This window comes from Abramis brama (genome assembly GCF_963993115.1).
Source record: "Abramis brama genome assembly, chromosome: 4".
NCBI classification, from domain to species: domain Eukaryota; kingdom Metazoa; phylum Chordata; class Actinopteri; order Cypriniformes; family Leuciscidae; genus Abramis; species Abramis brama.
In genome coordinates this window covers 53,064,852-53,082,390 of record NC_139966.1, presented here as the reverse complement: position 1 = coordinate 53,082,390, position 17,539 = coordinate 53,064,852, and the positions used below count along the sequence as shown (strand labels likewise).

Below are 17,539 nucleotides of genomic sequence, written 5' to 3'. Positions count from 1 at the left end.
ACTGTAAACGCTATTGGAGAATTTCATCTGTCTCATACATGGGTCCAAATAAATGCTGTAATGTTAGAGAAAACTAGGCCTAAGAGTATGGGAAGACAAAACTATGGGAAGACAGAGAAAACAGGTCAAAGAGTATGTGAAGACAAAAACTAGGTCAAAGGTTGTGAGAAGACAAGACAGGAAAAGTACCTAAAAATCATATATAAAGTCATTTTTAAAAAAGCGCATGCACAAGGACTTGCCACCAATAAAAATAAGACATCGATGCAGGTGTTTCTAATCGTGGCGAAGTGACGAGGAGGGGCAAAAAGAAAAAGATAATTATATGAACGCTAATTGGACAACAAACGATAAGAAAAAGATATAAGACTTGAGTGCAGACCATTGTAAGATCAGATGAACAGCTGACATCTCACTTTGTTGAACTGCTCAATAAAGTTTATTCCTCTGAGACCTGAAACTTTGACTCTGAAAGATTTCTTTTAAGACCTGAACCAAAGATCGTGAATTTGCCACCACAACGCATATAAATGTAAATGTAACAACAACAACAACCTTCATGTCTGCACACAAAAAAAAACTCTCAAAAACCTTCACCATGGTAATACAATGTTTTCATGGATATGTACCATTGTATTTACCATAATATTTTTTTGGACAAATAACCATGATGACATGATCTTGTACACATGGTCTTGTACCCCAATGTGTCCGAAAGTTGTTAAAAGTTGTTATTGTTACAATACACAATAAAAAACTACTGCACAACGTCTCTTCTGCAAGATGTTTAGCCAAGATAACATTCGTTTACCACTTTATTCTGAGACATTCGAGCATTTGTGGTCTGTCTATTGGAAACTTATAGACTTTTGACCTCATTTAAACATCAAGTACAAAAGTTCACCCTAAGTCAATCAGCTACATTTGAAACATAAAGATTGATAAAAGAATAAAATTCAACATGCATTTCAAATGATAATAATGGTTTCTTAAAATATGATTGATTACATTTGGTTATAGGCTATGATATTTAAGATCTACATGATTAAATGATAAAACATAAGTAAATGATAAAACATAAGCAATAAATATTTATTTTTATTTTTCTTCATTAATCATTCATGGCATCATTTTTGTGTAAAGGCAGAGAACATGGTGATTAAAAGCGTGCTTATTACTGTCATTTGTGAATTTGTTTGTACCAGTTTGCCTCCATCTATTGCACATTTTGTTGAAGTAATCATTCACCTCAAAATGAAATCACTGTGGTAGAAGTTTCCTCAAAAAACTCTACTTCTGACATAAGACACCTGCTACTAACCCAGATAAATCTTCTATTTTTTGCATGTGCATATTGTAATAAATGTTGGAAATGGAGAACAAATGATTATGAATTCTTATGATAAATCCCCAAAAATGGTATATATTAAAGACTATCTGCATGCTTTGAATGTAACGGATGGAGATGACCCAGAAATAAGAAATGTTGATGTAACAGGCAAGGTTGATATTTTTATGGACGATCTTATGGTTGAACATCTCCAGAGGGACAACGCAAGGAGAGTTCGCAAGACGGAGAGGCGCTGGAGAAGATTCATCGTGCACAGCAGTTAATAAAGATGATCAGACGAGTCGAACGATTAAATAAGAAAATAATACACATTGTGAACAGTTTTATGGTTGAAAATGAAGTAGATGGCTCAAATGAGGATGTGTTGAACTTAAGGGTCATTTTTAGAAGTGTTATGTGTGGGTGTATATGTCGCAGCATGTTTAGGTTTCTAGGGCCACATGTATTTTTAAAAGGGGAACTGTGAACGTCGCTTGCCTCAGACATAGAAAATGTGTGAAACTAGAGAAAGGTCAAAAGGGCAGTGATAGAAAAACGTACCAAATAAAGCTTTTGTGTATGTGCTGCATAAAATGGGTGCGAAAAGGAAATAGATATTTTTGAATATGTGCTTATGCATATGTTAATAAAGGACTAAGATAAGTCCAAAGTTTTACCTTATAAGGGAATTGGCTGTTCTATAATGACAGCCCATAGTTAGAAGGCGGACTATAGCAAGGTTAGTATAAAAAGCCTTGAGGAGGTTTTTTCGGGACCGCAATTCAGGTGAACTTATACATATTTATGTTATTTTTGACTTTGGAATTTTTTTGTCTTTGTATTATTCTGAATCTTTTTCAAATGAAACGAAATCATGTTGTGGCGATTCGTAAAACTTTTTAATTTTTCCATGATTTTTGTAATGAAATATTAATATTGGCAAACGCCCAGTGCATTCGAATCCAAGATTGAACTGGTTAGAGGCACCGCCGAGGACCCTGAATCGACATCTTACATCTTTAATCTAAAGGTAAGGGCAATATTTGATTGCAGCAAATTATGGGAATGTTTTAGAAAGGATCTAGAGGTTACAGCCGGATAGAAATACAACAATATTTATCAACTCTAGACTACCAAATCAAAACCAAACAGCCTCCAGCATATTTGTGTCCTCTCCATATGCACTCCCCAGAAAAAAAAAAAAAATGCTACTCGCCTTTGTGACATGAAACTGTTGTAGATTAGATAAAGACCCTGTTTCCATCTCAGTGAACTTTCTCTTTCCTGTGTGGGTTTTGACACCTGTCACGTTCTGTTGGGTATTTTATATATATAGTGAGTAATAATAGTGTGAGACCGGAGGGCTGGTTAGTTACATAAGAGAACTGAGAGCCCAATACATATTTACAGTCTTCAAACCATGCTTCAAACCTATTAATAGGGCTGGGAATCGATTCCAAAAAGAATCGATTCCGAGGCGTTGGGAATTGAGTCGATTCCAAAGGTTGGAATCGATTCCATTAAGAGGAATCGACTCCTCTTTAAGAATCGTCCTGTAGCCGATTTCATTTGTCAACACAACCACGTCACCTGTAAAGAATAAAGTTCAGACTAAATAAATGGATCCAGTCGTGACACAGAGTGTGGTTTAGGGTAGGATGATTATTTCAGCATTGTGTAGGCAATCAGCGCAATGACTGACCCAATGAAATCTTTAGAATCGGTTGCTGGGCAGGGTTTGATCTTACTCGTTGTAGTTTAGGACAAGAAGAATAAATCTGATTTATTAAATCAATCGACAACAACAATCAATCACAGTCACGCGAAGAAGAATGCCTCCAAGGTATTTAACTTTTTTTTACGAAAACTTGAAACTGTGGGAACAGTGCTATGTGAAGTGGTGTGCACTTCAAAGTCGCGTGACCTACATTTATTGCATTCGCAGCGTGAGCGGGAGGAATGGTTACTGTGGGAACAGTGCTTGTGTGTAGGGGTGCGAACCATAGACGGTGCGAACATTATAGTGGGCACGTGACCTACATATGACACAGACAGAAAAGAGCTCTTTTCGTGCTTTATTTGTGTCGCCGTAAAAACGGTGTTAGTTTGCAGGTGTGCGTGTAAAAAAAGTTTACATGTGTAAAGGCCTAAATAAAGTTAATATGTGTAAAGGCCCTAAAAAAAAAGTTTATATGTGTAAAGGCCTAAAAAAAAGTTAATATGTGTAAAGGCCCTAAAAAAAAGTTTATATGTGTAAAGGCCTAAAAAAAAAGTTAATATGTGTAAAGGCCGTAAAAAAAAGTTTATATGTGTAAACTAAAGGCCGTAAAAAAAAGTTTGTGTGTGTAAAGTGTGCATGAGTCAGTTCCTGAACAAAATGCTTTTAGAATTTAACAGGAATTTTAGCTATAGTTTTATGATACTGGATGAAATATACGTACCACAAATAAATAAAAATCTATCTATCCACATACATAAGTCAAGTGTATGTATACGTGTGTGTGTGTGTGTGTAGGTAGGTAATGTATGTAAAATAGAATCTACCACATATATGAACATATTCCTAGTCTTTACACTGTGTCTACTGTCTACACCTGACGCAGGAAGCACAACGTGACAAATCCCCTTAGTAAATGCCTCGTTCCTTTTATGACCAAGCTGCACTCGCAATACATCTAATAGGAAGGACAAATGGATTTTTTTTAAAAAAGAATCGAAAATAACAGTGAGGAATCGATTCTTGGAATCGATTCTTTTGATTCCAGAAACAGGAATCGGAATTGGAATCGATTCCAAAAAATCCGGAATCGAACAGCCTATTAAACTTCCCTGACTGTCCGCCAAATGACTCCCTGCTGCCCTCACCTGGTGGGATCAGCAGCCTGCAGGCCACTCTCGCTGGTCACAATCACTTTATAACCCATCTCAGTTTGGGGATTGGCTCTGCGTTCACTGTCCTCATCTTCCTCTTCTTCCACATGCATAATCCCAAATACTTCACCAGCATCAAACACCTAAACGAGAAAGAAAATCTATTCATTTACCTCTCCATACAAGTTCAAACAACATTGGAGCCTTGATACTTGGTTTTAATCGTGGGACAGTAAGACTATTATTTAAATAAAAATATTTATGAATATTTTCAGTTTCATAAAAATAAAACTACTTCCAGACGCTGTCAAACTGGCACACATACATTCACTGCAGTGATGGTTGTGTACGTAATTTACCTCATTGGCTAGTTTTAAATACAAACTCTTCCAGTAAAGCGGAGGGATTCTTGCCGCCTTTAAAGCGGGAGTGTGCAGAGAGAGGAAGACCTGATACTCTTCATCCTCCTCTCCGTCCACTTTACCGTTCTGCATCTTTGCTAGTTTTCTTTCTGACAACTTGCATGTGTGCACTGTGCAGGCAGCGGTGCATTATGGGTAACGCTTTTAAAGGGCCAGCGCGTCTGATTTAGTTTGTTGTATTATACTCAAGAGAATTCTGTATTTTTTACAGTCTATGAGAGAGTCCGATCATTTTATGCCAATTTTAAGTTTGAAAAGCGGTCAATAAATGAGGGACACACAGTATAAAATTAATTTATTATCCTTTCAATTTTACTTTGAATTAACTGTAAGAATACGGCTACTTAGTAGATAAATCAATTAATTAATGGAGTTCAAATTATTATTATTGTTTAAATCGGATTTGTAGATTAGTATCCGCTAAGAAAAATTACAATGTATAAAACAATCTGCCCAGCAACAAGACCAATACCGAACTATATTGCTTTATGTATTATCATTAATATAAAATCCAAGTTACTTTTAGTTGCAAATTAACATTTATTCGTGGACTTTTTGCCGGTTCGTTGTTCTTCACAACTTCTGTTTATCTATAAAACGTTTTATGCTCAAAATATTTATTTCTGTTTCGATTGACCAATCAGAATGAAGCATTCCAGAAATCTGCAAGCAACGCTTTAAGTAAGGTTACTTTTTCCAAGTTATTTTACAAATAACCTTTGATAGTGAAATGACGATATGGTCAAAAAAAAATTAGACACATATTTATATTAAAATCACTTGTAATTAATTAAATACATATAATACATTCTGAATTTGTAGCACAATGACAGAATGCTTTTCCATGCAAACATATAAAAAATACTAAAAGTGTATTTCTTCTAAAACTGTCTTGTTTTTTATACACACACACATACACATACACAAATTACATTATTTTATATATTGAAGTTCTTTAATAACAACACATTCTGTCTTTTATCATGTTCAGTACCATTTTTCTTTACAAATGTCACCATTTGCCAAGAAATTGCTGTGAGGGGGAGAGAATGGAAGATGAACAGGCTCTTTAATGCATGATATCTTAAATCAAAAGATTAATGGGCCCAAACGTTTTATTTGATTGTACACATTTGTGGCATGGACTTGTGAGGCACATATCAGAGTATATTGAGGTCTTAGAGAAGTACTAGCACCAATTATAATGTAAACTCTGACATGCATACACTGTCCACATCAGCAAAACACAAGGTACAGGCTGATACAACAGATCAAACTACAAAACACATCTTTGGTTCTGAATAGAGAAAGGCACATTTGGAGATTGTTCAAAATATCACGGGAGGAGTGCTTGACATGATATATTTACTGTCGACGCTGGATTCCAGAGCATTTACCTACCCAAGCTCATCTCTCCCATTGCCTAAATTTGATATGAATGACCAGGGCAGTCATGTATATAGTTTCCTAAGCTGAAAAGGTTCTGCATTGGTCCATTTGCTTCTCATGATTACTTTGTGAGCCAACAATAAAGCACATCTGCTTAGAGGAAGGGCTTGTGTTGTTAATAGGACTGTCCGGTGGGTTTAGAGAAGAAGCCGCATTAAAGTCTCCTGGAAAAGTCCAGTTGTAACTATCAAGGTTGCTGGCAGAATGAAGTATGTGTCCGTTGTAGTTTGTGACGGGCATCTGTAAATCTACCATTGGCGGTTCACTCACGCATCTTTTCAAGGGGGCGTCACTGCACAATAAAAAAGACGACAAGACAATCAAGACATTTTGATTTTGGCTGTTTAGTGGAATAACATTGATCTCTCATTTCTCAATTAAGTTATAACTTATATTTCACATATTTATCCCAAACACAAAATTAATGAACTTGGATTTATTCAAATTTCAAATATTTAAGATTACAGATTTGAAATAAAAAATCAGACGTTCAGCCAACGGTTTGTGACGTCTGAGGCTGAGAGTAACAATTGAACAATTCCTGAGGGATCTTACCTGCTCGTCTCTGACGCTGCACCTTTCCAAGCCAGTTTGTAAACACCGCCTGCTACCTCAGCAAGCCAGCGCACATCTGCAGGGACTTCTGGGATCCACTCCCAAAACCTTTCAAACATGAACAGCACACAGCCGAAGTTAAAAAAATCATCTGGACACAACACTCTGGCATCCATACAGATATCAGCAGAGCCTGAAAGGGAGTCACTGGGCTATAAAGAGTTCAAGTGATGCTCCTGACCTCTGAGCTGCAGAGTACGCTGATTCCACCGGGAGCGTGTACGGCATCAGCATGTAGGAGGCTACGCGCAGCGGCAGCAAACCAGTCACCTGTGCCAGTAGACCATGCTTTTCTCTGCAGGCGTCGCAAAACACTGTTAACACATGCATATAGCATAGATTGAAGTTATACAGTCACAGTCACAATTTAAAGTTAAATAGTACATTCCTCCATTTAAATTGCCCAAATTGTGCTTTTTAAAGGTTCCTAATTTTGTTTTGGAGGTCTCCTACAATATTTTCTATCCATCCAATATATTTCATATATAAAATACATTGCAGCATCACCTCAATTCGCTAAACCCCTCCTTTCCGAGAGCCTCCTCTGCTCTGATTGGTCAGACGGCTCATTCTGGGCTGTGTTCAACAAAACGCCCTGACAAAAAATGCTTTTTTAAACGGAAACGGTGGCGTGTTGAACACCCTGTTCTAACGACACAAGAGTTGCAACTATGGCAGCTGAGAAGGCCATTCTTTGTGTTCTTTTTGAAGAATTTTCAGAGCCTGATGAAATCTGTATAAATACTGCAAAATACGCTCGATGTTACAGTCACTGCCCTTGCCGTCCAGTATAAAAGAGAACATCCCAATCAAGTGAAGGGATTTGTGGAAACTGTGGTTCCTAATTATTGTGATCCAACATTTGCCTCGCATTTCAAGATGAAAAGACAAGCATTTCAGGTGAAGGATAATCCACTTACCTCAGAGACTGTGTTATGATCTATATGACCTTATTATTTTTATTGTAAGTATTAGGCTTATCATTATTGCTGATCACTGTTGATATGCTATATTTTTACTATAAAACTCTTACGACAAACATGTCTTCTAATATCTTCAGTTGTTGCGTATGCAACCGAGCTGCAGCGGACACATTTGTAAACGACTTTACTTGGACCCATTGTGCGAGCTGTCTCTTTAATACCGCGTGGTTTATATATATATATATATATATATATATATATATATAGATATATATATACAGTGAGGAAAATAAGTATTTGAACACCCTGCTATTTTGCAAGTTCTCCCACTTAGAAATCATGGAGGGGTCTGAAATTGTCATCGTAGGTGCATGTCCACTGTGAGAGACATAATCTAAAAAAAAAAAATCCAGAAATCACAATGTATGATTTTTTAACTATTTATTTGTATGATACAGCTGCAAATAAGTATTTGAACACCTGAGAAAATCAATGTTAATATTTGGTACAGTAGCCTTTGTTTGCAATTACAGAGGTCAAACGTTTCCTGTAGTTTTTCACCAGGTTTGCACACACTGCAGGAGGGATTTTGACCCACTCCTCCACACAGATCTTCTCTAGATCAGTCAGGTTTCTGGGCTGTCGCTGAGAAACACGGAGTTTGAGCTCCCTCCAAAGATTCTCTATTGGGTTTAGGTCTGGAGACTGGCTAGGCCACGCCAGAACCTTGATATGCTTCTTACAGAGCCACTCCTTGGTTATCCTGGCTGTGTGCTTCGGGTCATTGTCATGTTGGAAGACCCAGCCTCGACCCATCTTCAATGCTCTAACTGAGGGAAGGAGGTTGTTCCCCAAAATCTCGCAATACATGGCCCCGGTCATCCTCTCCTTAATATAGTGCAGTCGCCCTGTCCCATGTGCAGAAAAACACCCCCAAAGCATGATGCTACCACCCCCATGCTTCACAGTAGGGATGGTGTTCTTGGGATGGTACTCATTATTCTTCTTCCTCCAAACACGTTTAGTGGAATTATGACCAAAAAGTTCTATTTTGGTCTCATCTGACCACATGACTTTCTCCCATGACTCCTCTGGATCATCCAAATGGTCATTGGCAAACTTAAGACGGGCCTTGACATGTGCTGGTTTAAGCAGGGGAACCTTCCGTGCCATGCATGATTTCAAACCATGACGTCTTAGTGTATTACCAACAGTAACCTTGGAAACGGTGGTCCCAGCTCTTTTCAGGTCATTGACCAGCTCCTCCCGTGTAGTTCTGTACTGATTTCTCACCTTTCTTAGGATCATTGAGACCCCACGAGGTGAGATCTTGCATGGAGCCCCAGTCCGAGGGAGATTGACAGTCATGTTTAGCTTCTTCCATTTTCTAATGATTGCTCCAACAGTGGACCTTTTTTCACCAAGCTGCTTGGCAATTTCCCCGTAGCCCTTTCCAGCCTTGTGGAGGTGTACAATTTTGTCTCTAGTGTCTTTGGACAGCTCTTTGGTCTTGGCCATGTTAGTAGTTGGATTCTTACTGATTGTATGGGGTGGACAGGTGTCTTTATGCAGCTAACGACCTCAAACAGGTGCATCTAATTTAGGATAATAAATGGAGTGGAGGTGGACATTTTAAAGGCAGACTAACAGGTCTTTGAGGGTCAGAATTCTAGCTGATAGACAGGTGTTCAAATACTTATTTGCAGCTGTATCATACAAATAAATAGTTAAAAAATCATACATTGTGATTTCTGGATTTTTTTTTTTTAGATTATGTCTCTCACAGTGGACATGCACCTACGATGACAATTTCAGACCCCTCCATGATTTCCAAGTGGGAGAACTTGCAAAATAGCAGGGTGTTCAAATACTTATTTTCCTCACTGTATATATATATGTTGCTGCTGATTGAGCTGACATTTTTGACACACTCACCAAACAGTAGAAAACATATATCAAACCCTGTTGCACACCGTTTCCAGGAAACATGTCGTTCATCCCGGAAAAAGTAGCAAAACGTTTGAGCTTGAACGTGCCCCTGTTGTGATTGGTCTACTCTGCTCTGATTGGTCAGATGGCCCAGTCTGTTGTGATTGGTCAACTCTGCTCTGATTGTTCAGATGGCCCAGTCTGTTGTGATTGGTCAACTCTGCTCTGATTGGTCAGATGGCCCAGTCTGTTGTGATTGGTCTATTCTGCTCTGATTGTTCAGATGGCCCAGTCTGTTGTGATTGGTCTCCTCTGCTCTGATTGGTCAGATGGCCCAGTCTGTTGTGATTGGTCTACTCTGCTCTGATTGTTCAGATGGCCCAGTCTGTTGTGATTGGTCAACTCTGCTCTGATTGGTCAGATGGCCCAGTCTGTTGTGATTGGTCTATTCTGCTCTGATTGTTCAGATGGCCCAGTCTTTTGTGATTGGTCTCCTCTGCTCTGATTGGTCAGATGGCCCAGTCTGTTGTGATTGGTCTACTCTGCTCTGATTGGTCAGATGGCTCAGTCTGTTGTGATTGGTCTACTTTGCTCTGATTGTTCAGATGGCCCAGTCTGTTGTGATTGGTCAACTCTGCTCTGATTGGTCAGATGGCCCAGTCTGTTGTGATTGGTCTCCTCTGCTCTGATTGGTCAGATGGCCCAGTCTGCTGTGATTGGTCTACCGCTTACAGCTAGTGTCAGAAACGAAACGCACATTACCACATCTGAATTTCATGCATCTTCAGCACTTGATACACACTGATACCAACAGTAATGATGGCATCGGTTTTACCATATCAATTCAAGCTCAAGTCCTCATCCTTTGAAAGCGCATGCAACAGCGTCATCTCGGGTCATTGTAGACATTATTTGCGGGCAGCCATTATGCAAATTTGTAACAAATGTAGGTTCATAAGACTGGAATTACTGATGACTCTTTTCAGCAGTTCAGAATCGGTTCTTTCTTTTGGGAGACAAGAACTCTATTTATCGTGCACTTTGATTTTTGAAACTTTGCAGAGCTTTTACATTCACAAACAGCTATTTTACACACTACATGAAAGGTAATATCTGGAATATCTAACATTAAGTATAATTCAGTGCTACCTTTCTTAATGGGCGTTGGCAGGTTATCGACAAGCTGTTCATCCAACCACCAGTGGTGTTTTCTCAAAAGGCGGAGTCTCCGCAGCACCCACTCTTTTGTGGTTTCTACCACGACAGGATTCTGATTGCCTGGGCAGCAGCAGGTGGGAGACGCCTGAATCAGAGCCATGTCTGCTCTAGGACATGCCGCTTGGAGCAAATCTATAAAGAGACATCACCGGTTATCTTCTAAAGTGGTTATCTTCTAAAGCTCATATTTGGCATAACGTCTAAATGAACATTTGAGATACTAAAGATAAAAAGCACTCACTGTTTTCCTGGAGAAATCGGAAGGCGTCTTTATACCCACTCTGACACATCTCTGCCAGCACCTGCCAAACACATGCAGAGACCATGATTTAATTCATTATTAAAAATTAAATGAATAAAATGATGCTTAGATAAATATGAACATGAGTGACTCCAATGAAATAGGAAATAGGGATTTTCTAACTACACTTAACTCTGGATTCATGTTTCTTAACCATTTAAAACCGGATAGAAATGACAGAAATTATCATGGCAAATTAAATGGGTGAAAACTAAGATGTTGTTATAAAATAAATTAAATGATCCAAAATATCCATCAAAGTGAGACTGCTAATCTGACAGTAAATACGTTTTAGGGTCACCATAAAATCTAAATTTGATAATTCTTGTTTTTTATGGAATATTGTAGTATTTTATAAATGATTGATTTGTGTACATCAATACTTTAAAAAAAAAAAATGTATTCATGTGCCCTCGTAATCTTTAATTAAAACAACTTCCCTCCCCACTGGCAGCAACATCTAATCTCTTCTCTGATGACGTGTTCACTGGCGCGAAGGTAAGGACAACCTGTCACTCACATGAGATCTACCAATAGCAAGCCACAATCATCCAATCAATTCCCCATGGACAAAACCAAGTCCTCTCCTACATTTTTTCTTGTTCGAAAAGCTGTTTCACTCACATATACACAACTTCTGTTTCATGTCGACTTTAAGTTTTATGCTTATGTTAAAATCTGAAATTTGGAAATGTACTGTGCATGTTCTAGGAAGACCAAAGGTGCATCTAACAGCCACTGAGCAATAAATATGAGGCATTTAACAGCACGTTTCTCAAAGGCATATGTAAGACGGTGATTGTGTAATTGCATTGCAGCTCAGGCATGTGAATGTGTGTGCTTGGTGTTCTTACTTTGGGCTCTGGGGGGAACAAGGCTTTGCTCAGTCTGTACATGTTGTCACGATTGACTTGTATGCTAGTGTTTGTGAAACGCAGTTCATGGAAGCTGGGGGAATTGTCTTTTGGGCAGATATCACTCTCTCCTGAGAATGGAGAAACAGTGATGGTGTTCTTCAGCTCCGACTGGGGCAGATTATCACTGATTCCACCATCCACATAACGCTGACGAGAAAGAAAAAGAGAGAGATGTGCTATTTTAGGTCTCATTGATCATTCTTTGATGTGAATGAAAAAAAAAAGAATAAATATATACTGTATATATAGACACACACACACACACACACATTCTTGTACATCTATCTTTATGAGCACATTCATTGACACAATGCAATCTCTAGCCGCTTACCCATCACAACTAAGTGCCCTACCCGAACCCTTACCCTAAACCTACCCTTAACCTAATTATAACCTTATCCCTAAAACCAAGTCTTGACCCTCAAACAGGCCTTTAAAGGGGTCTCAGAAAGTGAGGACCGGCCAAAATATCCTCACTTTACTCTCTTTGTCCTCACTCCAATGGTCTAAAACTCAAACTGGTCCTCACAAAGATATTTGTACAAGCACACACACACACACACACACACACACACACACACACACACACACACACACACACACACATTCTGTGGTTTTATGTATCAGGAAATCATCTGGTTCTTGGCAGGTCTGAATATCAGGTAAATACAACCTCAAATGAACAACAACATGACATGACATATTACACTGTGTCATTATTTATTTAACAAAAATAAAGCCAAATAGTGGTGAAGGGGTGATGATCTGGGCTTGTTTTACAGCCACAGGACCTGGGCACCTTGCAGTCATTGAGTCGACCATGGACTCCTCTCTATACCAAAGTATTCTAGAATCAAATGTGAGCCAAAATTGGATCATGCAACAAGAAAATGATCACAAGCACACCTGCAAATCTACACTAGAATGGGTGAAAAAGAAAAGAATCAAAGAAAAGAATCGACACAGTGTAATATGTCATGTGTTGTTGACCTGCTAAAGACCAGATGATGTTTTATTATGTCCTGAAACTTAAAACCATAGATTTCAAAACGGTGTCCTTTCTTTTTCACATGACAGTATATGTATGTCTATTTGTTTTATACATTTATAATTGAACATTTTATGTATAAAATACATATTCTTTTAAATACAGATGTTTTTTTTTTTTATAAATGTAGTACTTTTTTCCAAATTTAAAGTACAAATATTACATGCAGCCTCTCAATTAATGTCAACAAGCTGAATATATAATAATTAAATATTTTGTACAGATTATACAATTATACTTTTTTGTTTCAATATAGAATGTCAAAACTACCCACAATCTTTTACTTCGCCTCTCTTCCACTGTTCTTTTTAAGTTTTACATTTAGAGTTTGACTAACAGAACAATAAAATAATATATATACATTTTAGAACCACTATTTTGATAAAAGTTTATAATATAAAAAAATATATAAAGGAAGCCACCCCACATTCACCAGATCCTGATGACTAAATGATAGCTAGCCAGAACGCAGCACTTTATTGATCCCTGATGGGACATGTGTTGTTTGTAATGAGGTATTTGCAGGCTATGCGAGTTCAGGGTGGGCTGATTCAGGACTGGTGGTGTGATCAGACCACAATACTTATATAACAGCCTTTATAGGTCAACTTCACAGCTTAAATTTACTCAATGAACCACTTTAGCCACAGCTTAATCTACTTAAAGTTTTGATAGATTTTCCTTAATCTGGCTTTATTATTTTTTTAATGCAAGTCATGATTAGTAATTGGCATGTGTATGAGTAAAGTATCATCTGTATTGCCTGAATAAAGTCCAGGAACATTGTTCCATACAGTAACTAAATAATGAACAGCACTGGGCTGTAACTGTCAAGGTAAACAGAGACGAAGCTTTACAGGAACTGTTTGACCTTTCAGCTATTTCTATACATTGAAGTCTCCTCCCCTTTCTAAAGAACAAGTACACAATGTACAGACTATAGAGAGGAGGGTGGTTTATTTGCAGACACACTAGGTAACAGTTCTACTTGAAGATCTTGATCAAAACAATAAGCACGTGTAACACTGTTATTCAGGCCAATGTTAGGTCAGTGTACCCCAGTGACTGAATTCTTTGAAGTGCAATGAACTCCAGTTGCAATGTCCCAATTCTTCCATATTTAATAAAATCCAACTTTCTAGCCATGTCACCTCATAAATTGCCTCATGGATTGGCTGAAGTTAAAAATGACATCATTTCTGTTATGAACTTTAATACTTACCACACCACGGAAGGCAGGAGGGATTAAACCACAATATACGGGAATGAAGGAGCTACAAACAAGAGCCTGGGAATGGAGAGAAAACAGAAAGTGTAAATAGAGTTAAAGCAGTGTTATTTATTAGGGCCGGGTTAAAAATATCGATATCTCTATTTTAATCGTTTCTCATTTTGAAGAACCGATATCAATTCTTAAATCCCAAGAATCGATCTTTTAAATAAAGCTTTGTAGTGCCTCCCATCCAATAAATCGCAATAAACTTTGTGCTTTGTTACTTCTGATATGATCCAAAGTCTCAGAGTTCAAATTTGTCACTTTTATTACGAAAATTAAACAATAAACATCATTTTGGCACTCTTTAATGTGGCGTGACAGATCGCTGTAACGCCTCAGATCAAGCGAAGCCACATGAACTGATCGTCTCTTTCGCTTTACTATTAGTTACAGCACGAAATAAACATGAATGAACATCAGAAGGTATGTTGAAAGATACAGTACAACTTACTGAATTCTGAATCATGTCTCATGTAATCACTCAATCAGTGTTTCAAACCATTGGAGAGACGTCAAGGAAACAGCTTGTAAATGTAACGTAATATTACATTTACCTCAGAAAAGCCATTCACTGAATATAAACTTGTTAGTCAGCAAGATAAATGAACTCTATTTTTGCTAAATATATTACATATTCATTAATCTGTTCTTTAATAATAATATTTTTATGACAGCCATCATTTATTAAAAAAAATAGTAGAAAAATATATGTTATGTTATAAATTAAAAATGTATTATAACATTATTATAAGTTCTTTATGTGTAATTTAAATGCAAGTAGCCTACTAATCAGTTAATTCTAACCTTTAATATTATAGTGATGTACCAACGGGTTCTCTGTAGTTAAAAATATAAAAATATTTTTATTATATGTATATGTACTGTACCTGACAGGCCCCAATTAATCGATATTGAATCAAATCATGAAATTTGTGTCAATCCTCAGCATTTATATACTAGTATAGTATGTATTATGATTTTGAATAAGCTTTTCATTTTATATTTTTTATTTTAATGAGGTTTTTGTTATTTTTGTGCTTTTTAAAAAATATTTATATTTTGCTTTAATTAATTTTTGTATTGCAGTTCTAGTTTTAGCCATGTTAGTACTTCAACTATGAATTATTTCATTTCAGTTATAGTTTCCAAAGTCTTTTAACTTTTTAATCTCGTGTTTTTACTTTATTTTATTTCTGCTTTATTTCAATTAACAAGAAAAAAAACACACTCTAGCTCAGCTAAAGCAATAAATATGAAGTTATTTTAAATTGCATTTTTGCCATACCACGATATTGTTATGACCCAGACAGAATCTGCAGCTTTTTTGTACTTTATTTTGCACTACTTTTGAGGGAATTCTGATTCCTAAATGTGTTCAACTGAGCTCTTTTGACAGCTGAAATTAGCTTAACTGCAATATTCAATAATGAACAAACACTGGAATTTGCCTGATTCTTGGAAACTCCTCCAATGAAATTTAATGACATAATATTAAGAGCATTATCATCATGAGAATTAGTGTGATGTCATGTTATGGCCCCATGAAATCATTTTCATATAGATAACGGTATATAAACGTGGGTTATTAAAGTAATAAAAGTGTTGACAGAAAATCATGTTTCTATGTTAAAGTGATGCCCTAACCTGGATGAGTTCATCTTTGGAGCTGAAGTCCGACACCAGAACATTTTGCCCGTCCATGACCCGTGTAAGTGACACACACAGTCGCCCAGAGGCCAGCGTGTGCGCATCGGACGGCAGGTCGCGATACAGGCCTTCACGTAGCACCTTTACTATGTTGAATGTTGGGTGCAAAGGGCCCAGATTACGCTTCCGTGCCTCCTTGGCAACGTTGATGACATCTTCACAACACTTCTCTACAGCAATGAAAAGAAACGGACACAAAAAGTGGATTTAAGAAATATGAAAAGGAAGTCAAGAACATAAAATTAACAAAAATTAACTGTAACACAGATATTGCACATTATTTTTCATCTTTGCTTTTAGTAATACAATCTCTGATCCTGTAATAAACCAAAGGTTGATTAGCTCCTGAATCAGCTTTCTAGTTCAGATATAACACGAAAGTGAAAGAATACAGTCATGCAGATGATATCACACAGACTTCCACTTTTGAGATTCACCAAACATGATATAATGGTTTCAGAATCATTAACTGTATTGATTATGCATGGCTTGCATGCTTAAAAAATGAAATAAGCTGCCTTCTAAATTCATGCATAAAACAAGTCTAGTAGGAATTGTGTGACTTGGTGACTGTCTATACCCGAAAAAGATGAGTTTAGTAAAAAAAAAAGAAAAAAGACTGAATTCAGACTGAATAATCCCCTAGAAAACTAAAATCAGCAAAATGACTCAAAAGTCTAGTAAGCTGCCTATTATAATACAGCACTTTTGAAAGGGGCAAGCTGATGATCTGTATACCTAAGCACGCCTCAGTAGAGAGCACGGATGCAGTGAGAGCCCCTGCCGAGGCTCCGTAGATCTTACTGGCCCCGCGGATCAGATACGGCGCTTGCTCCAGAAGACAGCTCGAAACACCGATGTGATAGATCCCTAAAAACCCGCATCCAGCGAACGACAGATTCCACCCTTCCTTTAAATCAAACATGACTGCGGCAAAATCTCAGGCTGTTCTTGCTCGCGTTGTAACTAGCATGCCTTCTGTAAAGGTGCTTGCTTGTCTCTGTGCAGAAGGAGTTGCTTGCTGATGTTTAGGAGTTTTGCTCTCGAGTTATTTCGTCTGTCAGCATTGGAGCCAATAGGAAACTTGCTGCATAATAAAGGTAGAAAAGGGGAGTAAGCAAGTTCCTGAATAGGCGGGGCTTGTTTCTTCAGTCCACACTGCGCCTTCTCTCCACAACGTTGTCACGTGGTTTGCGTTACATTCGCCCTATTGTTTTTTTTTACAGTCTATGCATTCGCCGAGCCAAACCAATCATCTTGAGACAATGGCATTGGCATAGATTTTAGTGCAAGTTGCTTTCAGATAAAACAGCTCATTCATGCATTTTAGTCTCGGACTGGACGTAAGCCTATTCTTTGAAACCAGGGGTTTAAGCATTTAATTGAGACTTCTTGTAGTCTATAATTTATATAGGCCTATATCAAATACCAATACTTCATGATGAAATTTAAACTATTATAATTCTTACAGTACGAATGTCTCCAGGGAAAAATCATCCCGAGAACTGAATGCAGCTCAATAGATGCTTTTGT

At 37.5% G+C, this 17,539-nt stretch overlaps 2 protein-coding genes across 2 annotated transcripts in view; both read right to left on the bottom strand.

The window, feature by feature from the left end:
* The window catches only part of ttll12 (tubulin tyrosine ligase-like family, member 12), a 38,659-nt gene extending 33,917 nt beyond the window's left edge, over positions 1–4,742 (bottom strand). Inside the window, exons 1-2 of the mRNA XM_084112624.1 lie at positions 4,561–4,742; positions 4,196–4,344 (exon numbers count right to left, since the gene is read on the bottom strand). Coding sequence (XP_083968750.1) covers positions 4,196–4,344; positions 4,561–4,695 — 284 coding nt within the window. The 5' untranslated portion in view covers positions 4,696–4,742. The remainder of the gene's footprint in view (positions 1–4,195; positions 4,345–4,560) is intronic.
* A 645-nt stretch (positions 4,743–5,387) lies between these two features.
* On the bottom strand, positions 5,388–17,074 carry pnpla3 (patatin-like phospholipase domain containing 3). The gene is made up of 9 exons (XM_084111445.1): positions 16,745–17,074; positions 15,944–16,176; positions 14,246–14,311; positions 11,913–12,122; positions 10,999–11,059; positions 10,689–10,889; positions 6,869–7,001; positions 6,628–6,735; positions 5,388–6,364 (listed from the first exon to the last, which is right to left on the bottom strand). Exons 1-9 carry the CDS (start codon positions 16,929–16,931, stop codon positions 6,091–6,093), a joined length of 1,473 nt encoding a protein of 490 aa, XP_083967571.1. The 5' UTR covers positions 16,932–17,074; the 3' UTR covers positions 5,388–6,090.
* Between the last annotated feature and the right edge of the window lie 465 nt (positions 17,075–17,539).

Bases quoted from the DNA above. Each gene is read 5' to 3' on its own strand.
- pnpla3 (XM_084111445.1), bottom strand. From the start codon at position 16,931: ATGTTTGATTTAAAGGAAGGGTGGAATCTGTCGTTCGCTGGATGCGGG. The intron at 12,123-14,245 runs GTAAGTATTAAA...CTTTCTCGTCAG, and splicing joins CTCCTGCCTTCCGTGGTGTG to CGTTATGTGGATGGTGGAAT. The intron at 7,002-10,688 runs GTAGCACTGAAT...ATGTGTTAACAG, and splicing joins GCCAACGCCCATTAAGAAAG to TGTTTTGCGACGCCTGCAGA.